Genomic DNA, 21,084 nt, shown 5'->3' with positions numbered 1-21,084 from the left:
CTAAACTCTTTTCCAAGCTGATTGTACTAAATTCACATTACTACCCGCAATGTATGAGTTATGTTGCTCCACAGCCTCACCAACACTTGGTATTGTTGGATTTTTAAAATTTTACCAATATGGTGGGTGTGTAGCAATATTTCATTGTGGTTTGAGTTTCATTTCCCTTATTACTAACGAGATTGAGCATCTTTTCATTATTTATTGAATGCCCTCTGTTGTGAAATGCCAGTTTAAGTCTTGTTATTGAGTTATCTGCTTTCTACTATGAGTTCTTTTCATATTTTGAATATTTATTTGTGTGTGTGTGTGTGTGTGTGTGTGTGTGTGTGTGTGAGGACGATTAGCCCTGAGCTAACATCTGTTGCCAATTCTCCTCTTTTTTGCTGAGGAAGATTGGCCCTGGGCTAACATCCGTGCCCATCTTCCTCTACTTTGTATGTGGGACACCGCCACAGTATGGCTTGATGAGCAGTGCATACGTCCACGCCCGGGATCCGAACCTGCAAACCCCAGGCTGCCAAAGCAGAGCACATGAACTTAACCTCTAACCACTAGCCCACTGGGCCGGCCCCTCTTTTCATATTTTGGATACAAGCCCTTTGTCAGTGATACATGTTACAAATATTTTTCCCTCTTCCATGGCTTGTCTTTTTACTCTCTTAATGGTTTCTTTTGATGACCAAAAGTTTTAATTTTAATTTAATTGAATTTATTAATCCTTTCCTTTATGATTATGGCTTTTTGGTCTTGTTTTAACAAATCTTTCTCCACCTCAAATTATCTTGTAGGAAGATTTATGTTTTGCCTTTGACATTTAGGCCGTTTCTTTAATCTACTTGGAGTTGATTTTGTGACTGAACACAATTATTGAAAGTCTGTCTTTTCTTCTCTCCTCTGCAGTGCCACCTCTGTCATATCAAGTGTACATCAAGGCGTGGGTTTGTTTGCAGGTTCTCTACTGGTTCCATCTGGCTGTCTGTTCTTGGATTAATGCCAATCTTTAGTTACCACAGCTTTATGATCTTGATATCAGGTAGAGCAAGTCCTCACACCTTGTTCATTTGCTTCCTGAACATCTTAGCTATTCTTGGCCCTTTGCATTTCTCTATACATTTTACAATCAGCTTGTTGAATATAAGTGATAACAATCATTCCATTCTCCTCCCACCTCCCTATTAGTTTGGAAATTACATGATCTTTTCCTATTCTTTTTTACTGTTTACTTTAGAAATTAGATACATACTTACCTTATCCAAGTCTAAAGTAAAACAAAACCATTACTTCCTCCTGGATAATATAAGGATCTTAGAGCACTTGAACTCCATTTCCCACACTCTCATTCTGCAACTTACAGATTATTATTGTCTGATATTTTACTTCTTTGTTTTGATAAAGCCCTACAAGACACTCATCTTTTATACAGTGTTCATTTACATTTGTTCACATATTTACCTTTCTTGTTCATTCCTTCTTATATATTAGACCTTCCATCTGTGCTCACTTTACTTCTGCCTGAAGTCCAATTTTAAGAATTTTCTTTAGCAATGATGTATCATGTTTTTGTTTCTCTGAAAATGCCTTTATTTCACCTTCATTCTTGAAAGATATTTTCATTGTGTGTGGATATGTAGATTGGCAGTTATTTTCTTTCAGAACATTGAGGATATCATTCTACTGGTTTCTGATGTTATTAAAATGTCAGATATACTTCTGAAAGTAATGTAATTTTTTCCCCCTGAGTTTTCTTTATAATGTGTCTAGGTTTGTGTTTCTTTTTATTATTCCTATTTGGGATTTGCTGGCCTCTAATCTATAGACTGGTGTCTTTCCTCAATTCTGGAAAATTCTCGGCCATTTGCTCTTCTCCTTTTAGGACTTCCACCAAAACCTATGTTTGTATCCTCCATAACCCTTATCCTTTTCTCCACTGTAGTCTCTACCTGTCTCTGTAATGGTTAATTTTGTGTGTCAACTTGGCTGGGCTAAAGGATGCCCATTATTTCTGAGTGTGTCTGTGAGGGTGTTTCTGTGAGGAAGAGATTAGCATTTGAATCGGTAGACTGAGTAAAGAGTAAAGAAGATCATCCTCACCAATGCAGGTGGGTATCACCCACTCCGTTGAAGGCCGGAATAGAATAAAAAGGTGGAAGAAAGGCGAATTTACTCTCTCTGTTTGAGCTGGGAATCCATCTTCTCCCGCCCTTGGACATCAGTGCTCCCAATTCTCGGGCCTTTGGACTTGGCCTTATACCATCAGCTCCCCAAGTTCTCAGGCCTTCAGGTTTGGACTGAACTACCACCCACCGCTTTCCTAGGCCTCCAGCTGGCAGATGGCAGATTGTGGAACTTCTTAACCTCCATAATTGTGTGAGTGATTCCCTTCTAATAAATCTCTGTGTATAGATATCCTATTGATTCCATTTCTCAGGAGAATCCTAACTAATATGGTCTCTCTCTGTGCAGCATTCAGGTGATTTCTTCTAAATTATCTTCTGATTCATCAATTCTCTCTTCTGCTAAGTCCTATCTGCTGCCAAAATGTTGACTGAGTTTTTAAATTTTGGTTATTTTTCTCTTTTTTAGAAGTCCTATTTGTTTTTTCCTCAAATCTGCTACATCACTTTTTACACTTGACTACTCTCTGCAATTATTGTTCAAGCTTATTTCATTAATCACAGTAAGCATATTTGTTTTATATCTGTGTGTGAAAACTATGCCAATTGGTTATACCAATTTATTTCTGCTGTTTTTTATCCCCCCTGTTGGTTCTCTCTCTGCTGTGTTTCCTTGTGTGCCCTAGTTGTTTCTGACAGTGGTTATTGCCCTTGAAAATGATTTGTAGGGTATTGTTTTGCTGAGGTTAGGATGAATATGCCCTCTTCCAAAGAAGCTTTATGTTTGTTTCTGCTAGGTTCCTGGAGGGCATTACCTAAACCATATTCACTGTTTGAGACTCCTTGGCCTACTGTGCAAGGAATAATCAGGATGTAAATCTGCAAGAGGGTTGGTCGGTACGCACAACTTCTCAGGGATGTGTTTTTTCCCCTTTTTCCTTTTCATCTTCTAGTCTGCTCCCTGCCAAGGCAGCTGTTTCTACAGCTGGAGTCTGGAGGAAGGGGAGCAGGTTTAGTTCTGGTGGTATAGTCCTTTGAGGGCCCCACTTAACGTGTGGACCAACTTCTCTAAGCCTTCATAACTTTCACATGCTCTGGGCCTTGACTTGCGTTTCCCTTGCTCTTTGACCTGATGAACCCAAAGCTTATTTGTGTTTCAGAAAACGTCTTAGGGAAAAAGTGGTTTTAGTGCTCTGGTATCTACTTACCTCTCTGTGTGAAGCTTCCCCCCTAAATTTAACATGGCAGTTCCCTGACCATCTTTTCAAATACTTTTAAGGTGGCTTTTTACAAATCGTACTGTTGTTTTAGCAGGCAGGTAGAGCCAAACAATCTAGCCTATTCTCATTAGGTACTGAACTTTGCCAATGTCTTTACCATATGCAAATCAGCTGTGCTGCATCAAATGAACAAATCTGAGCCACTTAAGTTGTTAATAGCAAGCAAGCTTTTGGCTGCAATATTTTATTAAAAGCTAAAATGTACTAATTCTAACAGTTTTTACAACACCATATACACCTGAACATTTAATAAATATCATGTTAATAGACCCATAGGATGAAATTTCCTCCTGACGAAAATTTAGTATCCAATACTTCAGTTTTCCCCTTTGGAACACTTGAATTAGCCGACATTATTAGGAAACGAATGTATTTTCCACTTAAGTAAAATTTTCCAAAAACTAACCTAATCCCTTTTAAGGCATCCGAACTCATTTTATTAAATCATTTGTGCTAGAAAATTTGTGACAAGGTTACATTTTGCCTTAATTTCTTAACTAAGAAATATTAATTTTTTTCTTGTTTCTTGATGACTCATGGCATCATCAAGAACGCCAATTATTATAGTATGTTCTAATAGACTTACAGAGGTTTTTGAAAGGAGACAGGAATATGTTTGTTTATATTCACCTCCAATTGCACCCTCATTCTTCCTGGTCCCTCATCTCACCCTTTCTGGTGTATATTTAGCATTTCTGTATATGCCTTTTCTTTTTCTCCTTCCCTTACTATCAAAAGACATTTATGCTTGTCCCCTATGCCTATTTATCCAACTTACTCCTGATCCTTCTGCTTTGTTTTTAATCTATACGTGGGCTGTGAGACCAGATAATGCTGCATTTTGTTTAAGAAAGAATTGTTCACTTGTCAATATCTACCCATTCTCCCTTTTTTCCTTAAAGAAAGGGAAATAAACACTAACATTTCAATCTGTCCTAGGATAAAAACTGAAAAAGTCCCAATATTTGGACCTGGTCACTATGGACACACAAAAAAATCTACTTTATAGCAGTATTCTGCACTTATTCAGAACGCAAGCCATATTAAAACTTATAGGCAAAGACTTGCAAAAAAGGCCTGGAGGTGTGATTAGGGCAGGCCAGGAAGACTGATTTCACTGACATTTGCTCCTCACCATCAGGCAAGCTATACTACTTCTAGGAGGGGGTGGGGTCTTGCTGTGGTGGAAATAAAAACCACTCTGCTTCTGATTGATTCTAGTATTATCAAGAATTTGTTTAAAAAGACAGCAAATAAAAAGTGTTGGCGAGGATGTGGAGAAAAGGGAACCCTTGTGCACTGTTGGTAGGAATGTAAATTGGTGCAGCCACTATAGAAAATACTATGGAGGTTCCTCAAAAAATTAAAAATAGAACTACCGGGCTGGCCCGGTGGCTTAGTAGCAGTTAAGTGCACATGCTCCACTACTGGAGGCCCGGGTTTGGATCCCGGGTGCGCACCGACGTACCGCTTCTCCGGCCATGCTGAGGCAGCGTCCCACATACAGCAACTAGAAGGATGTGCAACTATGATGTACAACTATCTACTGGGGCTTTGGGGAAGGAAAAAAAGGAGGAGGATTGGCAATAGATGTTAGCTCAGAGACGGTCTTCCTCAGCAAAAAGAGGAGGATTAGCACGGATGTTAGCTCAGGGCTGATCTCCCTCACAAAAAAAAAAAAAAAAAAAAAGAACTACCATATAAGCCAGCAATTCCACTTCCCAGTATCTACCCAAAGAAAACAAAAAACACTAACTCGAAAAGACATATGCACTCCTATGTTCACTGCAGCATTATTTACAACAGCCAAGATATGGAAGCAACATGTGTCCACTAACAGATGAATCAATAAAGACGTAGTGTGTATATATATATATGTATATACACACACAATGGAATATTACCGAGCCATAAAAAAGACAGAAATCTCCCCAATTGCATTAACACAGATGGACCTGACCTAGACAGCATTATGCTAAGTGAAGTAAGTCAGACAGAGAAAGACAAATACTGTACGACTTCACTTACATGTGGAATCTAAAAAAAACAAATGAACAAACCAAACAGAAACAGACTGACAGATACAGAGAATAAACTGGTGGTCACCAGAGGGGAGGTGAGTGTGGGCTGGGCGAAATAGGTGAAGAGGATTAAGAGGTACAAACTTCCAGTTATAAAATAAATAAGTCATGGGAATGTAATATACAGCATAGGGAATAAAGTCAATAATATTCTAATAACTTTGTATGGTGACAGAGGGTTACTAGACTTTTCGTGGTGATCATTTTGTAATGTATATAAATGTCAAATCACTATGTCTTACATCTGAAACTAACATAATACTGTATGTTAACTGTACTTCAATTAAAAAAACCTGATATATTGGGGCTGGCCCGCTGGTGCAGTGGTTAAGTGCGTGCGCTCCACTGCGGCGGCCCGGAGTTCACAGGTTCGGATCCCGGATGCGCACGGATGCACCGCTTGTCAAACCATGTTGTGGCAGCGTCCCATATAAAGTAGAGGAAGATGGGCATGGATGTTAGCCCAGGGCCAATCTTCCTCAGCAAAAAGAGGAGGATTGGCATCGGATGTTAGCTCAGGGCTGATTTTCCTCACCAAAAAAAAAAATAATAATAATAATAAAACAAAATAAATAAAAATCATGATTTAAAAAAAAAACCCAGATATAAAATAATTAAAGCAGACTTAATCAAAAGCTGGTCAAAAAGAACTAAAACGGAGTACAAGAAACATCTAGTATATGGTCCCTCTTAAAACAAATCCATTTCCACATTCTAAAATATCATATAATCCTTGGTCTCTAGATCCCTAATTTGATGGATAGTGAGCATGGAAGGTAAAGTAAAGGGCACTCTCCTCTTGTTCATGGCTATTTTAACTGCACCAAAAGCTAAAAATAAAAACCACTCCAAGCTAAATTAAGAGTTAAATTTTAGAATTCTATCCATACTGTGGACATTATAACATAGTGTTGTATCACTTATGTAACTATCAGCAAAAATAAATTCTAAAGTCTTTTTCCTGAGATGATGGTTTTTGCCAATGATAACACAAGTAATCATATGAATTGCAATTTTAATTGAACTGATTTAATAGCAAGATATACAAGCAATATTAATTTTCTGAGGTGACAGTGATGTTTCTTAAATTATCAAAATGAAGTTTCCTTTCTACACTATAGGGATTCTGCTCTCAGTGGTAATGTGGGCTAAGAATTCAAAACAGAACTCTCTCACCTTATGAAAACAGCAAAGCTGATATTTAGAGACAATCAGCTTTTTATGGTAAGGGCTATCTTATCAAGAGAGTCTACTCTCTTCCACCAATAAGGAGTGCTGTAGGATAGCTTCTGTTGCATCAAACTGACTCCTGTTTTCTGCTGCTAACCATTGTTTAAGTCCTCAAAACACAAAAACCCTTCTGGTGGTGAAAAATAATTATAGTAGCCATCTACTACTGAGCATTTAGCACGTGCCAGCCACTGTTCTAAAGGTTTTAAATACAGCATCTCATTTCATACTTAAAAGAAAAGCAGCCCCTACCATTTAGGAACTGGCCTGACACTGACGTGTAGGAGCGGGCCTGGTGTTCACAGCTAGGCCCTGGTGTTTTCCTGTTGGACATAAACAATCTCACAGAATACCAACATCAGGTCACACTGGTCTGGGACAAAACACATAGCTTTGTTTAAAAGCACTTACAAAAACAAGGTCACTGCACAACCACAAAAATACCAAATATCCCCCTCTCTAGGTAATGTAAATCACTGCTGCTTTAGGGTCACTTCAGTCTTCATCCCTAGATATTTGTTAAGATACTCAATCACATTATCTCTGCTTTCTGACATCATCAGTCTTAAGCAAACCACATTTCCTTGAATTCCCTCTAACACAAGCCCAAATCCTCTCCTAAGTCCTAATACCCTCTTACTGAGAAGCCCTAAAGACCCCATGGTGTATGATCTCCCATGTTGCAAACAAGCAATGAACTCAACTTGTTTAATTATAGGTATGCTCCTGGTGGTCTCTGGGAACAGGGCGTTGGCAAAAATGGAGGACCACTGAGATTCAGCTGAAGTTCTTTTCCTTGCACTGGCAACCCTGATAAGAGTATACATCTAAAATCCCTTTTGAGGTGCAACCTGCCCTTGGTTGGGAGGTAAGTTCATGCTGAATTGGGCTCAAATATTTCACTGAAGCCCCTCAGTGTTAGGTTAGTTTTCCTAGAAAAAGGTCTTTTGGGAATACTTTGGTTATCCAATGAGATTTGTCATTGTTCCCTGGTGAAACTGTTTTCTAGCCTTCTAACACCTGCTCCTATGATCTGTCTGTCTAGTGTGCTGACTCTTGTATACAAGAGGACTAGACAGACTATAATGAGAGTATGGTCATCTGAACTGACCCTAGAGGCTGAGTTCAGAAGATCTCTGACTGGCAAAAATATTTCAAAATTTTACAAGGTATGACATAGATAAACGTTGAAAATATTATGGAAAGTGACAGAAGCCAGTCAGAAAGACCACATATTGCATGATCCCCTTTACATGAAATATCCAGAATAGGCAAATCTATAGGGACAGTACATTAGTGGTTGCCCAGGGCTAGGGCTGAGACTAGGAGGGAACAGGGAGTCACTGCTAAAGGGTACAAGTGTTCTTTTTGGGGTGATGAAAATGGTATAAACTTAGATTATGCGGATGGTTGCGAATATACTAAAAACCACTGAAGTATACACTTTAAATGGGTGAATTTTATGATATATAAGTTGTATTTCAATGAAGATGTTTTAAAAAAACCTTATAGGGACTTTGTCAATTTCGTCCTTGTGTCCCTAAGAACTGCTTTACTTAGTTTCACAGGCCCAGAATCAGGAGCTTTCGTCTGTTACCTGACTGATGACAACTGGCCTCTAGCCAAGCCCTGGAAATAAAATTACACACACAGTATTCTTATGGACTGTTGCAGTTTTCGTGGCTTGTCTCAATCTAAAGTTACGCCTCTTTCAGGCCAAACATTTGCTTCCTTCATATTTTCTTTTTCTTTCTTTCTTTTTGGCAGGGAAGGATTTGCCCTAAGCTAACATCTGTTGCCAATCTTCCTCTTTTTTTTTTCCCTCCCCAAAGCCCCAGTGCATGGCTGTGTATCCTAGTTGTAAGTCCTTCTAGTTCTTCCATGTGAGCCACTGCCACAGCATGGCTACTGACAGATGGATGGGGTGGTTCCACGACTGGGAATTGAACCTGGCCGCCGAAGCAGTGAGAGCGCTGAACTTTAACCACTAGGCCATAAGGGTGGGCTCTTCCTTCATGTTTTCTTACTGTAACACTAACTAATACACTTATCTCTTAAGTGACTCAATTTCACCAAGGACAATTTGGCCATTTGCCAATTTGCAAATGGCCAATTTGGGGGGTAGCTTCTGACACGAGCAAGATCATTCATTTGAGATGCATCAACACTGTACTAATGTTGGAGTGGGGACTTTAAGAGGTACTGCCATGGATCTTCCCAATGTGTGGCCTTCCTGTCAATGACATAATCTTGGTAAGACAAGGACAGAAAGCAAGCACTGAAGTACACCTCCAAATGAGCTATGAGTTTGTTTGATTATTGTTTACTTTTAGGGTGGACTGAGGCTTTCTCATGCTAAGGAGCTGTGCTGTAATTGTGGAAAAAAAATTCTTCGATTCTGTATTCCTGACTAGGGAAATCCCAATTTATTTATTAACAGGACCACATTATACTAATACTCTAATATTGTTATTAAAGGACTCTGTAAGCTTTATCTTTTACTCTACTTATCTATTTACTCTATCTTATCCTTAACAGACTCTACGCTGTCCTTGTCATCCACAAACTTCAAGAAAAACGAAGAGAACAACAAATGGAATTCTAAAAGTATAATAATCAAGGTGCTTAAAAACCCTCAAATTTCCTCAGCCTCAAGTACTGCTAAAGGCCTTGATGGCAATAACATAAATCCTTTCTAGGACCCAGAAGTTAACTCCTTATGAGCTAATAATGGGCTGCCTTTTAAAAGTGGGGATCTTAGTTTAAATTTTAAGTTCTACCCTATTACCAGCTGATATGATTGAATACTACAAGAGATTCATATAATCCTCCAGATTTATCACAAACAGGTTATTAGCTGCATTTTGAAAATATTCACCAAAGCAGCTTCTGAATGATCTAAAATCTGGAGTTTTGGTCTTCTGGAAAACATGCCACCAAAGAAAACTTACCATTGCATATTAATGGAAAGGAACTGACCAGATAGTGTTAACAACTGACTCAGCAGTAAAACTTCAAGGTGGTGTTCACTGGATTCATGTTTCCCAACTTAAAAGACATACATCACAATCTTCTGACTACTGCACATCCATTTCTTCTGAGGGATTCTCCAGAAGATACTGACATCAAAAGTGGACAGCTCCTACCCAAGATGACGAAATCACATTGGTTTTCTGATGCTTCAGCACTCATTTCTGTCCCTTTACTTTACCACTAATCACGCTAATTTTGCCTATTACAATTAATATGATCTCTCATCTTCATCCTATTGTTTTAGACTCTCTAAGATCTCCTTCTGCCACTTAGGAAAAACAAAACTCTTCTACGTTTTTTTCCAGACCGTAGCTACTACTCTGAATTTAACAGATCACAGGATCTATTATCCTCCATCTGAGCTGGCTGACAAAAATTTACTATCTTTTCCTTTACACACTTTAGAAGTAGATTACCTTTTATAGGTCCCTCATCATAACATATCTCAGCCCTCAGCCTTGGTAAAAAAAAAAAAAAAAAAAAAAAGGACCTTGACCTCACATCATCAAAATGCTTCTGCTGAAGTCATTACAATCCTATCAGCAAGGCCTATTCAATCAGAAAGACACTAATAGGGCCGGCCTCGTGGCTTAGCGGTTAAGTGCGCGCGCTCCGCTGCTGGCGGCCTGGGTTCAGATCCCGGGTGCGCACCGACGCACCGCTTCTCAGGCCATGCTGAGGCCAAGTACCACATACAGCAACTAGAAGGATGTGCAACTATAACATACAGCTATCTACTGGGGCTTTGGGGGCAAAAATAAATAAAGTGAAAAAAAAAAAAAGAGGTAGCTTCTTAAAAAAAAAAAAAAAAAAGAAAGAAAGACACTAATAGAGCCAGCCCCGACGGCCTAGTGGTTGGAAGTTCAGCGCGCTCAGCTTCGGCAGCCCAGGTTCAGTTCCCAGTAGTGGAACCACACCACTTGTCTGTCAGTTGCCATGCTGTGAGTGACAGCAGCTCACATAGAAGAACTAGAAAGACTTACAACTAGGATACAAAACCACGCACTGGGGCTTTGGGGAGGGAAAAAAAAAAGACACCAATACTGAGGCTATCCTGATTATGAGTCAGTTTGTTCTCTTCAGAGACACTTCAGCCTGGTTTACAGGAACTGTTTAACTCTGCTCAAGGAATGTGTTCATTTTAAAGGACACAAGATTGGCTCACTTCTGTTGTAATGAATGATACTTACATTCCCAATATTCTCACCACTACGATATTACTACTTATGTGGACATAGGGTTTACACATGCCTGCTGCACACTAACTTATCCTGTGTACCTGAGGTAACTGTAGGAGATTTTCAGATAGTAAAACTACCATCCCATTTGTCCAACCTGGAGGGCACTGACATACTTAATAGATAGCTATTACGATCCTTACTTTATGGTTTTGGAAACTCAGTGAGGTTAAGTGACTTGCTCAAAGTCACACATCTATTAAAGGGCTGAAACTGGTAGCAGAATCTAGATTTGTCTGACTCCAAGTCCTGAACTTGTAACCATTATGCTATATAGCTTTTCCATATGATAAACGTGGCAATTCCATCATTATTCTAGCTGCTCACACCTCGACAAGTTTATCTATTCATTACTGCTACTGAGAAAACTGCTAAATTATTTCTTAATATCTTAACCAAACCCCAGAGCAATCACTTTTCATTTAATGGCAGATTTTAGAGTCTATAGAAAAAACTGAATTCCTTTGTTAATATAGTAAACTAATAGTTATCTAGAACTATTTATATTTGTCTTTGGTGCATACAAATAACTGAATATTTCAAGATAAATAATGAAGCCATATCATAAAGTCCTTCTCACTTATAAAATTTTCCCTTAAACTATACCAGATATTGATGGTCTTCTTTTTGAGTAACAAAACTCAATCTAAACTTAGCAGTCTTTTTTTCTCTTTTAAATTTGCTGCATTTATTGCTTCTATTTGCCCTAAGTTGAGGGTGTCAGATTTGACAACCTTTTCCTAGGCAACTGGCAATGAAGGGAACTTAAAAGAACAGGTAAAATCCTATTTGAATTAATTTTCATGGATAATCAAGTTATTATTTTAGAATTTCATAATAAGGAATATATTAAATATATTCTCAGTCCATAAAATGACAAACTACCTCTTAGATATCTTAATAAATTAGTAAGTAAAATTAATTACTCTTATGAAGTATTCTTAGGAAATACAAAAAAAAAAAGGTACTATCCACATCTTCCCTTTCTCCTTCCCACCTTTTTTGACTGCTTACTATACTCCAGGAATTTAACTTTTTTCTGTAAGGCTTTAGTGTATAGATTTTGAGTTAAGATAGGTTAGTTGAGAGTGATAAGTATGTTTGCTATGAAAGCAAGGAAAAAACATTTGGATTATTTGATTACATGATATTGAGATTAGAGTTGTTCATGTCTGCTTTATAATAGAATCCACATTTATAATAGTATATATTGGAAATAAATTATACAACTCAAAGGTTTATTTTACTTATGTCCCTAACTTCACTATTTAATCATATTAATATGATAGTAAAGGCAAAATCTGAACTGATTAGATACACCTGAGTGGTAAAATAAGACTATTTCACATATCTAGTTAGTAAGATATTCAGTTAGATTAACATTTGGTTTCTAAGTTTTCGAAAAAAATGATTAAAACAGTAATTATGCAGTAAACAGTTCATTATTCAGAAGGTACCAAGGTGTTTTCAGGATTAAAGACTCTAGTAGTTTAACAAAAACTCGGTCATATAACAAATAACTATAATCTCCTGCCACCAAATATCTTACTGGATGTATGTTCACTTGAATTCTTCAAAAGTATCTTGACCCACATTCAGGAATACGGCCTTTAGTTGGTGTTGTGGGCAGAACTGTGTCCCCTCAAAAGATATATTCGAGTCTTAACTCCAGGCACCTGAGAATGTGATCTTATTTGGAAATAGGGTCTTTGCAGATGTAATCATGTTAGATGAAGTCATACTGGAGCAGACTGGGACCTAATCCAATGACTGGTGTCCTTATAGAGGGAGATTTGGAGCCGGAGCCGAGACACAGGGAGGCCACATAAACACCGAGGTAGAGATTGGAGGGATGATGCTACAAGTCAAGGAAGGTCAAAGAGTGTTAGTAACTGGCAGAAGCTAAGAAGAGACAAGGAAGGATCCTCCCCGACAGGATTCAAAGGGAGCAAGGCGGGGCTGACACCTTGATTTCAGATTTCCAGCCTCCAGAATGGTGAGAGAATAAATTTTTGTTGTTTTAAATCACCCAGTTTGTGGTACTCTGTTGTAGCAGCACTGGGACTCTTACAGTGGGTCAAGATTCAAGAAATTAACAAAGTTAATATGGCCTTCCTGGTTTTCCAATCTTTTGGATAAATCCTCTTTATTACTGTTAGCTTTTCTTCTCTCCCCGAATATAGATATTTCTCAAGGATCAGTCCTTTGGTTTTGGTTCTTTTATATATATTTTCCTGTTGAGATTCAATCTGTCACTGCTAAAAGAAAAGCCCTCCATTGGTAATCTAATCTTCAGTCTTGATTTCACCAATCCTGCCTTTTTAACTGCTTTGTGGCATGATATTGCTTGGTGATCACTCAAGCATAATTCACACAGAACTGACTTTGTTGACTTACTCCTAAAACTGGGTTCCCACCTCCTTCCACTAATTTTCATATTGTAGTTATTACTGCATTTAATAGACTCTCATCCATTACATGTTTACCATTATTTTTTGTACCATTAAGAAACAAAAAGTAACTGTAAAAGATTATTAATAAGACACATCTGGATTCAGAGATGATAAAATGTGAAAAAGTGTGACTTCGAATCAAGGATTAAAAAATGTTATCCTATTTTTCCAGTCATCCAGAGTATTCTGACCCCTCCTATTCCTTCAATCCACATATTCAATATCATCAGGTAGTAATGATTCTTCCTTTACCAAGTCTCTTAATATCCATTTTCTTTATTGTTTTACTCTAAGCATTCATACAAAGCCAGCTGTACTGTAACTGGCTTCTGAGACTGTCTCTGCCCAGTCAAATCCCCTGCATACCAATGCCAAATTAATTTTCCTAAAATACCTGTAAATGTTTTATTTTTTTTTTACTTTAAGGTAGACTCCTTATCACCACTAGAATAAAATCCAGCTTACTTGGCCTAGCTGTGACAGACATTGCCAGTTGCATACAATATCCAGTCTCCTCTAATTTTGTTTGAGGTAGTTACATACCCAACTAATATACATGTCTTCTCAGATTCCCTTGCAGCTAGGAAAGACCATGTGACAATCTGGCAGAAGTTTTTTAGGGATTTTTGGGAACATCTGTACTTTCCTGATACAAGCACTGCCCCTTTCTAGAATATGAGGCTAAAGATGAAGCAAGCATCTTGTAACTATGAAGCAATAAACACACGGATAAAACTGACAAACTAAGGACAACAGATTATAAACATACAAGGGGCCTAGGCCACTAATTACATTGTAGAGCCACTGTACCCGTCCTGAACTTCCTATTTCTGAACACTTTATGTGATAAAAATAAAATCCTGTTTGGTTTAAGCCACTTTGAAGGGATTTATATGCAGTTGGATGTGATCCTAACTGAAACTAGTGTTCAAAGCTCTTCACAACATGCTCTCAACCACTCATTTTGTCTTACCTCCCACTATTTCCCATACTTGCAGGCTTCCCTGCTTTATTCACATCATTTTACACTGAATTTGCTGTTTACCAAACATGCGATGCTCTTCCACACCTCTGTGCTTTATACCTTTTCAAACAAACGTCATTCTCTCGCCTGGGCAATCAAACTCCTCCTTATTGAGTAAGGTTCGGCTCAAATATAACTTGTTCTTTCCTTTGTGAACCCGTAACGTTTTGTACCTCTAGCTTAGTGCTAATCGTTGACTGACACATCTGATTCCTCAATTAGACTATTAACTCCTCAGATGCAGGGACTATGTCTTTTTCATCATGTATCCCAAATGTTTGGCACATGGTAAATTTTCAATAACTATTTTAATAAAGAATAAAACACTAACTGGATTTTTTAAAACTGGTGTTTTTTGCATTGAAAGTAATGCACAATTTATATATATATATATATATCTGCCTTTGTCCCATAAGATATTGTTTAACTATTTTCTTTCTTCCCCAGTGCGTAACTTGTAAAAAAAAAAAAAAATTACAGTATAATAGCATCTAAAAAAATCCAGTTATCATGTTTTATTCTTCTTAATATTTCCTAAAGGACTCAGCACAAAATTATCTAATAGGCACTTGAAATGCTTGAATTGACTTTACAGCATCATGAAAAACACAGAAGACATTATACCTATAGAGGAAGACTGTGGACTAATCAGAAGGTCCTCTTGGACTTGTTCACTTCCTGGCACTGTCTGCTGATCACTCAGTGAACTCTGAGAAGCACTGACAGGCTGGGACACTTCCTCATGGACCTCCTCATCACTTAACCTTTCTACTTTGACCCGGACATCTTCTTCAGTACTCAGAGGCAAGGTAGCTTTCGTGCTCTCACAAGTCACATAATCAGCCATTCTTCTACCTGTCTCAGATGGGCCAGGTAATTCTAAAGTCCGGGTAGTTTCTGCCTGCTTAACCTTATCAGGCTGAATCCTTCGATCAATTCCAAAAGGAAAAGTCCAAGGAAAAGCTAAAGAAGAGTCAACTGGTTGATTTCTATTTTCTGAGTAGGAAGCTGAAGAATTCAATACCTGGGGAGAACTTGTTTGTGTGCTACACTTTACAGGACTTTCAGGAGACATAACAATGTAGCTTTTGCGTTTTCTCCGGGATTCTCGGCAGACAGGAGTGGTTCTTTCTACTACACTGCACTCTGAAGACACCGGAGAGATGCTTCCATCTCGAGAAGTAAAATTGCAGTTAGAGTTATTTTCTTGTCCAGCATCCAGACCCTTTTCTGGTTGGCTGTTGGGTGTATTCCATAATATGCTTGATTTCATGAACTCTGAGCAGGTGCTGGCAACACTAAACATCTGCATATAGCTGGCTGCAGCTAGAACATCAATGATATTTTCTGTGTTAATTGACAGAGTGGCTGTGTAAGCATATTCTAAAAGGGGTATAAAGCCAGTCACTGTAACATGATGCAAATCCAACACATTCTTGTTCTCATCCTCTGCTTGGCCTACAAGTTTGGTGCGAAAGAAATCACTGCAAGCTGCTAGTACCACCTTATGTGCCCGGAATATTTTGTCCTGGACACGAATAGTGATATCACAAAAATGTCCATCATTTCGCAGCATATTTAGCTTTCCAAGCATTTCCTGGCTGTGGGAAGAGGAGCTATGAGTAAATGTTTTCACTCCCATCTTTTCTTTCCTCTTCTACAGATGCTCTTCAAGGATGCAAATGAATCAGAAATGTCCTAAAAAATACATAAAATAAGCATTAATTGACGGTTTAGTAGTTGAAATAGAAGGTGATTTAGATCACTTTCATGTGGTCCCTGTGCTACAGAAAAAAGCTGAAAGATGGTAGTGAGAAAGAAAGTTTAAGGCAGGGAACATAATAAAATAAATTCCCCCTAGGCTGGGGGGTGGGCACAAGGGGTGAAGGGACGCATTTATATGGTGACTGACAAACAATAACGTACAACTAAAAGTTCACAATGTTATAAACTATTATGACATCAATAAAAAAAAAATTCCCCCTACTTGTCTCCTAAACTGTCTAATCAGTGGAGTCTGTGAGTTAATGTTTTAATGAACTGCATAGTTTTATTTTTATTTTTATTTATTTATCTCTGCCCCCCAAAGCCCCAGTAGATAGTTGTATGTCATAGCTGCACATCCTTCTAGTTGCTGTATGTGGGACGCGGCCTCAGCATGGCCGGAAAAGTGGTGCGTCGGTGCGCCCCCGGGATCCGAACCCGGGCCGCCAGCAGCAGAGCACGCACAAGTGGTGCGTCGGTGCGCGCCCGGGATCCGAACCCGGGCCGCCAGCAGCAGAGCGCGCACACTTAACCGCTAAGCCAGGGGGCCGGCCCTGAACTGCATAGTTTTAAATAATATAGTTCGTAAATAATGACAATTGTAGAGTGCCTGCTATGTGCCAGACACTTTTCCAAATGTTCCACATTTGGTAATTTATTTGATTGTCATGATATCTGTGTCAGTAGGTACTTTATTATCTCTGAAAACAGAAAAGGGTTAACTACCTTGCTGAAGTCAAAAAATTATTGTGTGGCAGACCCAGGGTTCCAACCCAGGCAGGCTGACTCCAGACCTTGTACTCTTAACATTAGTGCTATACACTGCCTCTTGAAGATATAAAGTGAGCAAATATACGTGGTTAAGAGTTCAAGTTTTAGAATGTGATAGGCCTGGATTCTTTGCTCAACAATTCTTCCAAGGTTGTCATAAGGACTAAATGAAACAATATATGTAGTAAATACTTAGCACAATATTTGGCACTTTGTGAAAGAAAGCAGTTGTTGTTGTTTATATTACTGATACAATAAAACAATCTTTTGGGAAGTAAATTTATAATAACGTTTAGTAATCGATCAACTGAATTTTCCCTTTAAAAAAAGATAGTTGGTTTGCTTTTATCAGATTTCACTTTTATTTACTAAAAATATAAAAAACGGACATTTTCAAATACTTTTAATTTAGCAAGTCTAATAATGCTTCTGTTTTTACAGTACTTTTCCCCTGATCTCTTTTTACACCCTTGATGTGAAGTCAGGGAGGCTTATATTAGCCCCTTGATAAAGATAAGAAAAACTAATGCTCAGAGAAGTGACTAACCAATGACAACCAAAGCCAGGATCTGGGTCTTCTAACTCAGATCACAGTACTTTCCCAATGCAAAAACACACATCTCTGTACATCAATTATTTCATCTAAGATAAATAACTTTTTCTATAGTTACTACTGAAACGCAAAACAAAGCAAATTTGGGGAAATACTTTTTGTAAATTATCTCTAGATAAAAACAATTTCAAATGCCTCAAAAATACAGCTGTCAATTAAAGATGTTAGAGATGATGAATATTTAATAGCCCTGAAAAAATGTCTGGTTCTGAATATTAAATGAATGCACAAGTACTGACATACAGTGAACACTCAATAGTCGTAGTTATTTTTTGAAAAAATGTGATGAAAGAGTATACAGACTACGATCCCATCTTTGTGAACTATATATATGTCTCTGTGTATGTGTATATATTTTGTATATACACCAGACAGAGCAAGAGAACATGGCTCTTGCTTTTAACCAGAGATTCATGAACTCCCTGAGGAAGCCAAGATCCTTCTAAAACTGCACAGAGAATGATGTCTGTATGTATATATAACAGCTTTCATTATATTCAAGGGAATCATTGGTAAGAGCATGGGTGTTTATTTTCTTCTTTTTGCTTTTTTTTTTTCATTTTTAAAAAACAGCAAACTGCTGCAAAACTCTGGGGTTTCAGGTGCTCTTGGTTCAAACTCTAATCATACAGAGCAGGTCTACTTTTTTCCCCCGTGAAAAAGCCTTCAAAAACTGAAGGTGGTGATCACATACCACTCCTCCCTAAGGTTTCTCTTCTTTAAACTAAACATCTCTAGTCCCTTTAGGTACTCCTTAAAATCTGATTAATATCCTTGCTATCCAGATTGCTCTATTCTGAACAAGCTCCACTTCTCAATGTTCCTTTAAGACTGGTTCCCAGAATCACACAATATGATAGGTATGGTAAGATAGTAACTGAGCATAACTTGGCTATTTTTACCTCCCTTGCTCTGGACACAAATATTAGTAAGACTAAATCAGGTATTCTGACAGTTTCATACCACTGACTGATTTTGTTTACATTACCAAAAACTTACTAATTGACTTACATTGCCTCACATCTGTGAGGCACTTTATTATGTGAATGGAGAAACACAAGTTCAAATAAAACATTGTCCTTGACCTCACTAAACTTACAGTCCTTATGAAAGAAGATATATGTACCTAACTAAGACCATAAGAGGTGTGCTGCAGTGTTACGTGAAAACAAAGAACGGAATACTTAATTCTGAATGTGCAAGGTGGGAGAGGCATCTCAGAGGACAGGGCCTAATCAAACTAGAATTTTGCCAAGTGATTAAGCAGAAGGGAGTTACGGGCTATCGTGGGATCACACACAATCTCAGTGAGTGTTCACCATCCTGATGTGTCTCCCTGTACAATGTGTGTGCTGTATTGGTAAATTGTTGTTAACGATCACTGTTAAGATATTCTAAATATGAGCATGCAGAGGGCAATGTCAGTTCAAACATCAAACAATCCATTACATAAACATCCCTCTGAATGTTCTATGCAGGAAAATGTATACTTGAAGGGAGGAAAAAAAAAAAAACAACAAAAAAATCCCCCACAAAACCTGAAGATTTCCAGCTGAACAAACACAAAAAGGTCACTGAATATTCTAACATGGGAAGACAAAATGATCAATATGGGACTGTTCCCTGTTTGATAACATGATAGAAAGGATAAAAGGCACAAAGCCCTGTGCCAAGACAGCCAGGTAAGGCCACTGAAATAATTATCTTGATCATAATCAGAGGTAACGGTTCAAATATAAACCTGTTCCACATCCTCTTCCCAATGACGAGTAATCACAGTAAGACCAGGCAGCTAGGACTAGTCTAAGCAAACCATCTAACATATTTGCTGATTTTCTCTTTCATAGGAATGACATAGAGAGGAAGAAAATGGGAGGGCTATACATCAAGTTTTTTGTCCATTTGCTGCACTCCAGTAAACTGGCTTCTTCTTGAAAAGCCTGGCCATCAGAAATGCTTAGTTTGATTAGGATCATGTGGTTCAGGGAGGCAACATGCCTTCAGAGCAAGTGACACAGTCTTAATCCAAGGACCATCTGCATGAACACAGGTATGAAGGCAAGAAATTAAACAGCATATTTGGAGACCATGTGCAACTGGGTGTTAAAATGAAACTATTTCAATCTTGTTTTGGGTGGAGACCCTAAACAACAGATACTACATTCCAAAGTGAGGTAGGTGCAAGGCCACCTATGCAAGGAAGTAGTGAAAAACTATTTTTCAACCTTCAGTTACATCTACCTTTAATGTTCAGAGTTAAACAATAGAAAAGGACTTTTTCGGAGAGTGATCACTGTTGTAAGTTCCAAATCCTATCCCACTCCTTCCTACTTCCCTGCAAAGAAAAGGGTTGAGGCTTGTTTGCCCTTTGTCTCAGGTCTACGGAAAACGTACATCACACTTGATAAAATCCAAAGAGTACTACGAATCTGATTTAAACTCTGGCCAAGACTAGGAAGTATGTCTATCATCTCCCAACAGTATACAAAGGCAATACAGTGAAGTGGTTTTACTATAATACTAATAAGGTTTTAATTATGCTAAAACTGAATTGAGATCATTTCATTCCTACCCTATATTCTAATTAAAACCAATCAAGGACAGAAAAGAAGGTTAAGGAGAGGGACATATTGAGTTTAACATGCCTCTAAGAGGAATATCTAGGTGGAAATTTATACATGAAGCTATCTGTACTAGTTGACTCTAGTGTGTAGCAGATGTAACAACACTAGGAGCTTTACGTGCTATCGCACATGAGGTAAAATGATGATATCCTGATTTTACAGAGGAAATTGAGACTTGGAATATTACTTTGTTTCAAGGCCACTTATGCTTATGCCATGCTAAGGACCCAGGACCTTATTCAGTAGGTACGGGTAGCTACTAGGAAGCTGTACAGTCATATCCACAGTTTTAAAAGATTATCCTGGTGGCAATACAGAGGGTAGATCTGAAGGTGGCTATTACAACAGTACAAGCATATGATAAAATAAAACGGAACTAAGACAGTGGCAGTGAGGATGGAGAAAATACATCTAAGAAAATTCAGGAGGTAAAACCACCTGGGCATGATTTTGTCTTCAGGATGGAGTAGGGGAGTAGCTAGGAGAGAAGAATCTGATCCACTTGGATGACTGAGTAGATGGTGTTTTCACCAAACAAGACAGAGAATGAAAGAGGAAGAGCTGGGTTTGGTAGGGGTTAATGCTGAACGGAAAGAAATATTTTGGTTTTAGGCATCCTGAATTCAAAATACTTCTGAGAGGAATCTCCAAGTGTAAATTTATATATGTAGCTGCCCATTCTGGGCTGGAGTCCAAGGGAGAGGTCACAGCTGGACCTAAGTACTGGGTTTTACATAAGTCACTGATAAATTGCACTCTGTTGATTTGTTAGAGGTGAAGATATCTAAAGAATGAGTGGGGAAGAGGGGCAGAAAGGCAAGTTGTGAGAAGCTAGGAGCAGGCAGAGGAAAAGGAT

General features: G+C 38.3%; 1 protein-coding gene across 5 annotated transcripts in view; it reads right to left on the bottom strand.

The window, feature by feature from the left end:
* Nucleotides 1–21,084, bottom strand: part of ZBTB44 (zinc finger and BTB domain containing 44) — an 84,801-nt gene that overhangs the window by 10,488 nt on the left and 53,229 nt on the right. For 4 of the 5 annotated variants that reach the window (XM_058544799.1, XM_058544798.1, XM_058544801.1 and 1 more), the window contains exon 2: nucleotides 15,081–16,154. The exons of the other annotated variant lie outside the window; for it this stretch is intronic. In XM_058544799.1, the coding sequence (XP_058400782.1) occupies nucleotides 15,081–16,098 (1,018 nt within the window). In that variant the 5' untranslated portion in view covers nucleotides 16,099–16,154. The remainder of the gene's footprint in view (nucleotides 1–15,080; nucleotides 16,155–21,084) is intronic. 5 annotated transcript variants of the gene reach the window in all.

Source organism: Diceros bicornis, chromosome 7 (genome assembly GCF_020826845.1).
Source record: "Diceros bicornis minor isolate mBicDic1 chromosome 7, mDicBic1.mat.cur, whole genome shotgun sequence".
Taxonomy (NCBI): domain Eukaryota; kingdom Metazoa; phylum Chordata; class Mammalia; order Perissodactyla; family Rhinocerotidae; genus Diceros; species Diceros bicornis.
The sequence above is the reverse complement of the archived record's forward strand: the minus strand, read 5'-3'. Positions and strand labels throughout refer to the sequence as shown.